This window comes from Pygoscelis adeliae, unplaced genomic scaffold (genome assembly GCF_000699105.1).
Source record: "Pygoscelis adeliae isolate BGI_AS28 unplaced genomic scaffold, ASM69910v1 Scaffold436, whole genome shotgun sequence".
NCBI lineage: Eukaryota > Metazoa > Chordata > Aves > Sphenisciformes > Spheniscidae > Pygoscelis > Pygoscelis adeliae.
This window is the reverse complement of record NW_008825051.1, coordinates 965,377-976,418: the sequence shown is the minus strand read 5'-3', so window position 1 is coordinate 976,418 and position 11,042 is coordinate 965,377. Positions and strand designations below refer to the sequence as shown.

At 47.7% G+C, this 11,042-nt stretch overlaps 1 protein-coding gene across 1 annotated transcript in view; it reads left to right on the top strand.

The window, feature by feature from the left end:
- NSMF (NMDA receptor synaptonuclear signaling and neuronal migration factor) overlaps positions 1 to 9,826 on the top strand; it is a 41,525-nt gene extending 31,699 nt beyond the window's left edge. Inside the window, exons 7-13 of the mRNA XM_009326383.1 lie at positions 2,065 to 2,148; positions 3,236 to 3,269; positions 3,834 to 3,904; positions 5,059 to 5,138; positions 6,788 to 6,890; positions 7,291 to 7,366; positions 9,187 to 9,826. Coding sequence (XP_009324658.1) covers positions 2,065 to 2,148; positions 3,236 to 3,269; positions 3,834 to 3,904; positions 5,059 to 5,138; positions 6,788 to 6,890; positions 7,291 to 7,366; positions 9,187 to 9,284 — 546 coding nt within the window. The 3' untranslated portion in view covers positions 9,285 to 9,826. The remainder of the gene's footprint in view (positions 1 to 2,064; positions 2,149 to 3,235; positions 3,270 to 3,833; positions 3,905 to 5,058; positions 5,139 to 6,787; positions 6,891 to 7,290; positions 7,367 to 9,186) is intronic.
- Positions 9,827 to 11,042: the final 1,216 nt, after the last annotated feature.

The following is an 11,042-nucleotide window of genomic DNA, read 5'->3' as shown; positions in this document are numbered from 1 at the left end:
CACTGCAGACCACAGCAAACTGCAAAACCCAACACCAATCTTTAACATGTACAGCAAAAAAAAGAGCATGATGCAGATTAGACAAACCAATATCGAGAACAGATGAACCAACATTGTGACCCGCAACTGTTAACAGATATAAATTCCTTAAAGCGCTCTGGTTAATCTGCTGTTATCTTAAACCCTTCATGCCCCACGTTGGGCGCCAAAAAGGACTGTCGTGGTTTAACGTCAGTCAGCAACTGAGCACCACGCAGCCGCTTGCTCACCCCGCCTCCCCCCCTGCCTCCCGGTGGGATGGGGGAGAGAATTGGAAGAGTAAAAGTGAGAAAACTCGTGGGTTGAGATAAAAACAGTTTAATAATTGAAATGGAATAAAATAATAATAATTAATATACAAAGCAAGTGATGCACGATGCAATTGCTCACCACCCGCCGACCGATGCCCAGCGAGCAGCAGCCCCCCCGGCCAGCTTTCCCCAGTTTCTGTACTGAGCATGACGTCCCATGGTATGGAATGTCCCTGTGGCCAGTTGGGGTCAGCTGTCCTGGCTGTGCCCCCTCCCGGCTTCTTGTGCACCTCCAGCCTGCTCAGTCGGTAGAGCATGGGAAGCTGAAAAGTCCTTGACTAGAAGCCCTGCTCAGCAACAACTAAAACATTGTTGTGTTATCAACATTATTCTCATGCTAAATCCAAAACACAGCACTGTACCAGGTCCTAGGAAGAAAATTAACTCTATCCCAGCCGAAACCAGGACAGGAGCCATATGTCATCCCTTGAGATGTTTTCTGCTCTTTTATCATTCCTTGATGCTAGACTTCCCCCTGCGCTCCCCCCTGCTCTGCTCTGTGGGGTTTGGCAGACAGGACCAGGTTCTGACACATCCCTTCTTCGGCCGCATGCACAAGTACTTGGGCAAAATGGGGTCTCAAGCTTCCAGCTTGTTCTCAGGGCAGCATTGCCAGTCCAGCACAGCAGTACTGTGTTTGAATGGGTCCTGCTAAGACTTGGGAAGAGTGAAGGACATGGAGACAGTCTGCTTTTATATGTGTTGCCAGGCTGTCTGTGCAGTCTCAGCCCTGAAGCACTCTCGGGGCAAAGTGACAAGGTGAGACCCAAACACTAGGAACCAACACTTGGGTTTGCTCAGCCCTTGTCACCTCCAGTGTGTCTCCCCAGGTGAGGAGTGTCCATCCCTGGACTCTGTACATTGTGCCTCTTCAGAAACTTTACATTAACTCCCATGTGGCCGAAGCAGCGATGTGTTGCCTGCCAGGAGGGAGGGCTTTGAAGGCAGCCCAAGCTGGAATCCAGGCTGCACTTAGAGGCCCACCAGCACCGCTGCCTGCTCCACTCTCACAGTGATGAGCAGAGGTGCCTGAAACCACAGCATAGCCAAATTGCCTGTGTTCCCATAGCCCTTTGCCTTGTGCTGGTGGCAGGCCCATCCTCTCGGGCTGTCATGCTGATGGAGCCGGCTGAAGCTTCAGCCAGAGTTGCCAGGCAACCTGCATCTGCCTGACATCCTACGGCTGTGTGCCTACCTGCGCCTGATGCCATTTTATCCCTTGGCTGGTTCCTGTTAAGGCATGCAGCCGTCCCACCACCGGCCAGCTGAGCGTGCCAGTTCGAACAGTCCTCTGCAGCCAGAAGCACAGACCCTCACACAGAGGAGGGCTGTTCAGAAGCGATCTTTACTGGGATACAGCCATTCATGGTGATGCACAAGCTGCTTCATCCTCTGTGCACACGGGTCTCCCCTTTACAAACTGTCAACTCAGACTCAGTCCTGCCTTTTGGGCAGAGCTGTGTGCTCGTTTGTTGGGAGTCGGGGAGACTGTGACACACGGGGGTACTTGGCAGGCCTGGGGATGCTCTGTAGTGGACCAAAGGCTTGGAGGACCTTCCCACAGGGATGCAGATAGGCTGGATTAGCTGCTAGTTGGGGTAACACCTGAGAGCAACTGAACAGGACACTGTTATCATGGCCTTTGTGCTTCTGTCCAGACTTTACTGGCTTCTCCTCATCCTGTTGCACTTTTTTTTCTTTTCCCCCCTTCCAGCTCATTTCTTCCAAGGTGCCCAAAGCAGAGTATGTCCCGACAATTATCCGCAGGGACGATCCCTCTATCATCCCCATTCTCTATGTAAGTATATCTCTTCTGCTATGTCTGGATGTGTGGGAGCAGGCTTCATACAGAGAATTTTTTTTTTTTTTTGGTCCCCAGTTCCTGTTATGGTGATTCTGAAACACTGATGTGATTTGGAAAAGCTGTCAGGAAAGGGCTGGGGGTGTGCTGAACCCAGATTTGGGGTCTGGGTAGCTTTGTGGGGGCTCAGGTCTAGGTGGAAGAGTAAGGTGGAGTGAAAATTGCATGTGGGCTGCCAGACTATGCAGGCACAGCCAGGCAGCCTGGGAAGGTTAACAAGGGAAGGCAGGGCAGGCCTGAGCACACAAGCAGAGCCGCGTGTTGCCAGGCTTAGGGCTCCTCCTTACACTCATCCTTAGACAGAATGAGCAGGACCTCAGAGCTCTGCAGTGGACCGTGAACCCCATCACCCTATGTACAGTGGTGCATCCCTGTCAGTCATGAATTTAACCTTGATTTTTCACTAGGAGTCCTGCCTGAGCAGGTGTCTGAAACACCAGCAAGGAGTCGTGGGTCTCTTTTTCCTAATCACTTTATATCCACTTAATTTGAAAGGGAAGGGTTGGACTGACAGCCCAGAAAATGCAGTCTCCATGTGCAGCAGGCAGTGCTGCTGGGGGGTTTAGCTTTGCTGCCTCTCTCTTCCTTTGAGAGTTGTATGGTTGTCCTGATGACCCTGCTATGCCAGAGGCAGATGTGTCGGGAGCGTGGCTGTTTGTTAGCCAGCTTGGACGCATGTAAAGCCAGAGGTTGGCTACAAAACATGGGCCAAGAGGCAAATACGCATTGCTGATGCTGACTACATCTGATGGTATGTGCTTTGGACTTGCCTGTAGGATTCATCTTCAAGCCTTTGGATGGACTTGGTCTTCATGGACCATTCAGTCTTCAGCTTCTTTGCTGAGACATGTTTTAGGGTGGTAATTACTGTGATGTGACTAGAAGCCATCAGCGGGTATAATTGTGCTCTTAGAGCATGTTTGCCTGGGAATGGGATTGTGTGCAATATTCAAGACTATAATAACGTCATGGGAGCTGGTGTAGTGACAGTGAACCTTGATATGTCTTCTCTCTTGGTTTCCAGGACCATGAACATGCCACCTTTGATGACATCCTAGGTATGTGAGTGTTATTTCCTTTTCTTAACTCCTGCCCGTTGCAAACGTAACTGATCAATATGTTACAGTCGCTCCACTACCCTGTGCCTCAGCTGCCACTCATAAAGGTGTTTTTATCACCCCAGTGACACCTGACAGTCAGTCAGGTGCTGTTGAATGTGCTGCAGTAATAAAACTTCACTTCTGTAGCCCATTTTCTATGCCAAGCTCCCGGTTTATGAAAGGGAAGCTGAGGCACAGGGCAGCAAAGACGCCTGTTCATCGTACCCGTGTAGGTGAGTAGGAGCATTAACAGAGGGTCAGGACAGCTGGGTCTGGTACCGTGCTGTGGTCACTATAGAGCAGTGTCTGGTGCTGCACCATACCTTCTCTTGCCCTGTGATATGCTGGGGTTTCCTGCTTTCCACAGCATGAAAGCAAACGTTTTGCTTTGACGTCAGTGGGAATGTAGGTGCTGAGCACCTCTCACAGCTCAGCCTCCTGCCTTCAGGACTAAAGTGAGAAGAAATAAGATGAATTTTTAACTTCCTCCATGGTTCATCTTTTCCAACGTGTTTTTTGCAGAGGAAATAGAGAAGAAGCTTAACATTTATCGGAAAGGCTGCAAAATCTGGAAGATGCTGATATTTTGCCAGGTACATGAAAGTTGTTAAGCACTTGGGTGGTTTGTTACAAATTTGTCTTTTTCTACAGGGGAAAATTACATAGAGGAACCAATACTCCAAAGTCAGGTTCTGGTAAAGTAACTGCATGTGTACGGCTTTCACTTCTCATTTCCCCAGACAATGAGCAGTCTCAAGTTGCTGTGGCAGCAGGAAGTAAATTCTGATTTAGTGTGGCCAACTCCAGAGCTGGGCTGCTTCTCAGCTGCTTTCAAGGAAGCCCAGGCAAACCAGCATTAGCACAGACCTCAAAAGGAGGATTTCAGAGAAAGGAAGAAGCATTTGCAGTGTGATGGTTATAGTTTTCATACAGCTTCAGTATGACAGTGACAGTGGTGGGTGTTGTGGATCAGACCGGCAGATGGCACAGCTCGGAGCTGGAGGCCAGCTTACGCAGGAGAGGGATCAGGGTACAGGCTTGCCGAGCTGTGGGTGGGACAGATTCAGGCCCTGCTGGATCTGGGGCTTCCTGGGGATTTCCTTCCCAAGTCTCTTGTTCCTCAGGGTGGTCAGCTTTGGACTCCCCCGGCAGCCGTGCAAGGAACCTTGAAATGAGAAGTTAGGAAGGTAACCTAACTTGAACTCCCTCCCACGTGCCTAATGCTGCAAAATAGCAGGGTTTGCAGCACACTGACCTGGAGATTGCAACTCTTAATTTCCCTGATGTTGTGCTCAATCTTTTTATGCCTGCTACTGCGAAAGTCCAGTTCTTCTACAGTGATGTCTTGCCTGCTTATCCCTGCTTTGCTCAGCTTCTCGTCTGCCTACCACGGCAAGTCCCCTAGCATCCCCAAATGAAAGGGACTTTCTTGTCTTCCCTATTACTCTCCAGCCACCCACAATGAAGATTTTTGTTTATTATTGTGCTTTTCTAGAGTGAGGTGGGTATATAACAGTAAAAACTGGAGAATCCAACCCCCAACATACTCTCCGTGTGTGAATATTTCCTTGGCAAGTGCCTGCGGTGTCTGCTATGGAGGTTGTAACAGCCGTGCCAGGCTGGCGTGTCTGCTCTGCTCCCTCGTGGCACTTCTGGGTATGCCTGTGCAGGACAAGGAACACATCCAGGGTTTGTTTCTTCAGGGCCCGTGCAAAGTGGTTTGCATTTGTCTGTCTCTCTCTTGCAGGGAGGTCCTGGTCACTTATACTTGTTAAAGAACAAAGTTGCCACTTTTGCAAAAGTGGAGAAGGAGGAAGATATGATCCTGTGAGTGGCTGCGTTATGTTCTGGACTCGCGTAGCATTTTTCTGCTCGGTTTGCTCAATGTTTGTAGCACATGGCCTAGAAGAAGAGGTGGAGGGAGCTGGGGTGGCTTGGTCAGAGGAAGAGGAGGCTGAAGGAGAACCTAATAGCAGCTTACAGCTCCTTCATGGGGGGTTGCAAAGATGACAGAGCCGAGCTCATCCCTGGGGTGGTGTGGCCCTGTGACAGGTCACCAGGAGATTTATGCTTTTATCTGCTGTTTAGTGTCTCTCTGGACTAGAGACTATCAAAAGAGGGAAAAAAAAAATATTTCCTCTCCTAACACAGGCTTTGCTGACCAGAAACCAGAACATGCACCTCGTGCCTCTGTTGCTCAGAAGCGGCTAAGCAGGCGACTAGTGGCAGAAATCCTAACCGTCCCCCCCACAGCTGTCTCCAGTAACTGCCCTCCTAATTGCAGGGGGAAATGGAATTTGTTTCTGCAAAGCCTGCTCAAAGTCCAGCACGTTACTGAGGAGGGTTTTCACTAACATGCCAGCCTGTCAGCCAGGGTTGCTGCTGAGGCAATTTTGCTTCTCCTTGCAGAAAGTTAAGCTTCGCCTGTTTTGCTGCCTGCTCGCTTGTGCTGGCTCAAACCTACTTGGCTAACAGTGCTTCGTTGTGGGGGAGAGGATGCATACCAACCTGTTTCTACACAACTTTTTGTTGGCATGAGAACTGAGTATTAAAATCAACATCTGTTCAGCGCTCTCATGCTCTGGCACAAACACTGTCAATAAAATTCTTAGGCATGTGTGCACATACATGCTTCTGAACGCCTTCCAGGCATAGCTGGTCCGAAGTTGGTAATTCAGAAACCTTCAGAAAGCTGTGAACACACAGCTGAAAACTTGGATGCTTGGAAGTGAATGTGTCCATCCAACCATCCCTGGGAGGGAGTCCTGAGAAAAGCTTGCATTGCAATCCGATCGCAGACCCCACAGAGGAACTGCTGGGCTTTAGAGCCCTCCAGAAGTCTGCTCTAACCCACTGCACAGGGGATATTGTTGTATTTTCATGTCCCTTAGGCACAGTGTGCCTGGTCAGTAGTCACAAAACGTAAAGCGGGTCTGACTGGTGAGCAGCACCGAGCACTGGCTAACATGGAACAGCCTGGTTGGTGGTGTCTCTGTACCTATGTAGAACAACCTCTCCAGCTGTTCTCTGCTGATTTCATGCCCTGGATATGAACCAGTGCCCTGATAACACTCATATTTAGAAAGGGCAATCATTGATAGAAATGGGAGAGAGGAAACTGGAGGGAACTGCTATAAAAAGAGGATGCTTAGTAAAACTGTCACTCTAAAAGCACTGGTGGACTTTGCTCCCTTCTCTTTACCTTGGAGCTTCCTTGGCTCAATGGGCTGCTCCTCCTTCTCTACCACGTGACCTGGACCTGCTCCTCAGGCCCTTGCTCTGCCCCTGCTCTTCCTTGTCTAAGAACCGATGGCTCTTCCAGAGCAGCTTGCTCCTCAGGCTACAAGCCTCAGGCCCCTTCTGAGCAGTGTGTGCACATACATCCTTGTGATTACTCATGAATATGAGGAGATAGTTTTTTGTTTGGCGTTTTTTTTTTTTAATTATGTATTCTGGTTTTTTCCTGTTTCTTCCAGCTTCTGGAAGAGGTTGAGCCGGCTGATGAGTAAAGTCAATCCTGAACCAAATATCATTCACATCATGGGCTGCTATGTTCTTGGAAACCCCAATGGGGAGAAGGTAAGAGCTTCCTGGTTCGCCTCTCTGGGAATGTCTGCTGAGTAGCACCAAGCCCAGGGAGTCAAGAGTCACACTGTGACTCAAACCTTCCTCTTCTGCTGTGTGGAAACATGCTGCCATCCTGTCCCATGGGTGGCTGTGAATTGTCAAACCACCCTATGGATTGTGCTTTCCCCAGAGGGCAGCGGAGGAATGATAAGTGACGTGCAGGAAGGGATAGATACTGGAGCCTTTAGGGGGAACAGTCATTCAAAGCACTTTATTTACTGATGAGCTAGATGTTTTAAAGGACATGTAGTGGAAGGTTTTTTAGAGGTAGGGAACAAGGATGGGCAATTCTGGGTGCCCTGGAGTTCATCTTTGTTTTCAGCTGCTAACTCTCGATATGTTTTCCTTTCAGCTATTTCAGAATCTGAAAAACTTAATGAATCCTTATAGGGTTGCCTTTGAGTCTCCACTTGAACTATCAGCTCAAGGTAATTTATTTTCTGTACAAAGACACACGTCGTCTTGATCAGCCTGCCTCCTTCAGTGGGCATCTTAATGAAAAAGCAATTTTGAGCTCCCTTAAGCCCTGCCATGGTCATCCTTTTGCTTGTAACCACCTTGTGTAGTTCGCTTGCTGAACCTGGGTTTTCCCTTGCAGTTCCTCCATGTTCACCTTTCAGCTATCCCGTTTGTTGTGCCTGAAGCTGCAGAGCCCTCTCCCAGGCTACTGGCAGTGGCAAAGTAGCCTGAATAATAAGCTGCTTTCCAGGCTGAGTTTAGGAGATTCGTCATATTACTAGAGCATATGAAGTCCATGGGAGAGATGCACACGGGAGCAGAATCTTTTCCGTAACCAAGTGTGGAGGGATCTCTTACGGGTACCGAGTGAGCTGTGTCATCAACAAGCACCTGGGATGTAGCCCATTATAGCCATTCTATATCTCGGTCCGCTTTGCTTTTTCCTGCCTGTAGCTCAAGTTATTACAAAGGGCTATAGAATTTTTCCTATTTTTTGGTCAATCTAAGTAATTGTGGGTGCAGTTTCATAAGTGACATATAGTCGACTTATCCTGAAGTTGCCCTTGTTTTATCTTTGCTGTAGTCCTTGGTACTTGGTTCTCTTGGAAGATAAAAACATGCAGCATTAGGCTATAAGCGCTGTGGATAGTTCCTCTGCTGCTCACAGCTGGCATCAGCACTGACGGGTTGTTCTTAACTCTCACTTATTGTCATAGGAATGTACGGGAGCTGAGCACATTCATGCTGCACAGAGTTCTCTGTGCACGTCCTGTCGAGGTTTGGACCCAGCTTTATACAGTGCTTGCACAGATCCCACAGCGAACATGCTCATACCTGTGTGCCAAGAAGCAACTTGCAGGGAAATTCCTGGGTTTATATGCAGCTTGGCAGGCAAGGCAGCGGGTTCTGTGCGCATGCATTTAAGCAGTTGATCTTTCAGGAGGCTGGGCTGAAGAATACGTCTGAATTTATCCCCTTGATCAATCTGGGACGCGCTAATAGCGTACCCTCTCTAATCCTTTGCAAAGTCATCTGAAACTAATCTTAATCAGGCCTCAAAAGCGAAAATCCACTCCTTGAGCCCTGTCTGAGTCCAGTTTGCCTTTGTGTTTTCAAATGCACTGGCTGCCTCCAGTGCCAGCCCTGTGCATGGCTTTCAGTCTGTGACTGCCTTGTGAGACCCCCCCACCTTCAATCAGAGGTGCCAGTGGGGCAGAACTTGCATTAGTGTGTCCTGTTGAGCTCATTGCTGTGAGAAGATGCAGCTCTGCAGGACAGAGACAGCCTGTTAACATTAATTTTCAAAAAAAAAAAAATCTATTTTGAATTTTCAGTGTTAACTATTTGTGATGTTTCCCACAAATCTTTACAATGAGTTTACTCTTGATTTGTACTTTTCTGAAGTCCCTGTGCCAGGTTGCCTCGTGCAGGCTGCTGGAGCTGTTGTCTGATACTCTACAGCCCCCGGCCCCCACTTCTGCAGTCAGTGCAGAGAGGTCAAAGTCTGGAGACCGACTTTGTGTTCAGTTCCTGCCCCCTTGGACAAACCCTGCCAGGGGATTATTAAGGAGCCTTTCGTGGTTTGAGGAGATCTAAAAAGACGTTTGCTTTTCACGGGCACCTTCACGTGCCCTGGCTGAACGTCGGTATTTTCCAAATGAGGCATATGGACGGGTTCTCCTGTGCCCCTGCCTGTAGGTGGGTTGGGGTCTTTTTGCAGCTGCGGCCTCTCGCGTCTCTCCCTTGTGCTGCAGGGTGTAACCCCTCTGCTTCGTTTCACTTCTCCTAGGTAAGCAAATGATTGAGACTTACTTTGACTTCCGCCTTTACCGCCTCTGGAAGACCCGCCAGCACTCTAAACTATTGGATTACGATGACATTTTATGAGCTGGAGAAGACTTTGCAAGAGGAAGTTGATCACCGGTGTCCAAGAAGTCATGCTTATTGCAGAGAGACTTTTTTATTGGCACAGGGAGCCCTTCAAAGCCCTATAGGAGGCAGCAGTGCTAAAGGGAGGGAAGAAGGAGCCCTCGGAAGTGTGCCAGGAGCAAAGTCTCCTGGGTCAAGAGAGACTGGAGGGAAAGGGTTTGACACCTCACTCGCCTCAGGTCAGAGCCGTGGTGTCTCAGGAGGAGCTGTGTGAAACGAGGACAGGATGGAGTTCCTTGCAGAACTGAGCTGTTTTGGGTCAGAATGGGCCAGATTTGATTCCAGGTCCTTTTAAAGACTTTTGAAGCTCAGGTTTTCTTACAAAAAATAAAATCAATTACCCATGCACTACGATGAAGAAGTGACCAGAGCACAGAGGAAGGAGGGGTTTGTACTGATGGGACCTTCTGTGCTGGGGATCTTGGAGAGCAAGGACGGCTACACCTACTCCTGCAAGCTTAGATCAAGACGATCCAGTTTCAATGTGAATATATACTGGAATATAGAATTGAAATCTAACTTTTTGTTTTGTTTAATAGAAAATAAGTGCAATTTTTATAGCGAGAGGGGTACAATCCCTCCCAATATTTAATTAGTTAAAAATAACACACCAGTAACCAATAGATGAGGTATTTTTGGTCTGCTTGAAAATATATTCAAAATGGTAATATATCTTCTGTAGACATATTTAATCACCAGCAAACATGGTTTTAACATAACTTAGCAGACCCTGCATGTCTGCTGCATTGATTAATCTGGTTTGGTTCGTTACTTTCAGAGTAGCTGTGTTGCACTAATGGTATGTGCTCTCACGAATGTATATTTCTCCTCCAATTAGACACAACTTTGTTACTTTCTCTTTTGCTGCTTGCAAAACTATGGGACTTTAGTTTTGCGGAAATACTTTAGGTTAGAAATATGGTACCTGGCGGAGAAACCTCCATCAGGTTCACTATGGTATAAAAATGAATTAGAAATTAATAGCCATGGTAATTACTTGTTCATGCCAGTGTTTTGCTATGTGTTGAGAGACGAGTTCTCTTTCTAGTCTGCTGTGTGGAGCAGCGCGGTTACACGACCATCAGAACCCCTCCAAGGAGACTGCTCGCTGAGGCATTTGGAAGAAATGCTTCTGGAGGAATACAGCACGGGTTTGTAGCATGAGTTTGAATCTTCCCTATGTTCACTTGATTGCCAGTTGTTTGTGCATAAACCACCTCTTTTCCAATGCTAAAAAGACCTGTTTATCGGTCTGAGCTGCTCACGTCCCTTCCGGTGCAGGACAGAGTAAACCCAGAGCTTTGTCAGAGCAGCCGTGGTTTGAGCACCCAGATTTGTACTTGATATTTGAGGATATATTTTGGAATATATTTACTTTTTGTTTGTTTGGGTCGGGGGGTTGCTTTTTGTTTTGGGAAGGGTTTTTTTCATCTTCTACTCTCCTGTTCAGAGGATAAATACTACTTACAGTCTGTGTAGGTCACTGGCAATTCTGGGAGGTGACACAAGTTATTTCTTTTATAAGTAAAATATACTGGAGGTAACAGGGAAGGATTACCTTGGTTTCCTGGTATCTAAAATTAGTTGATTGTGAAGTGAAGGAAAATATATGTACAAATCTTCTTTTAAATATTTACAAAAAGAGCTAGTTGTTCTGATCTGTAGAGTACTCCTTCCCCTGTGACATATCTGTGGTTGTAATTTTGGGGAGCAGGC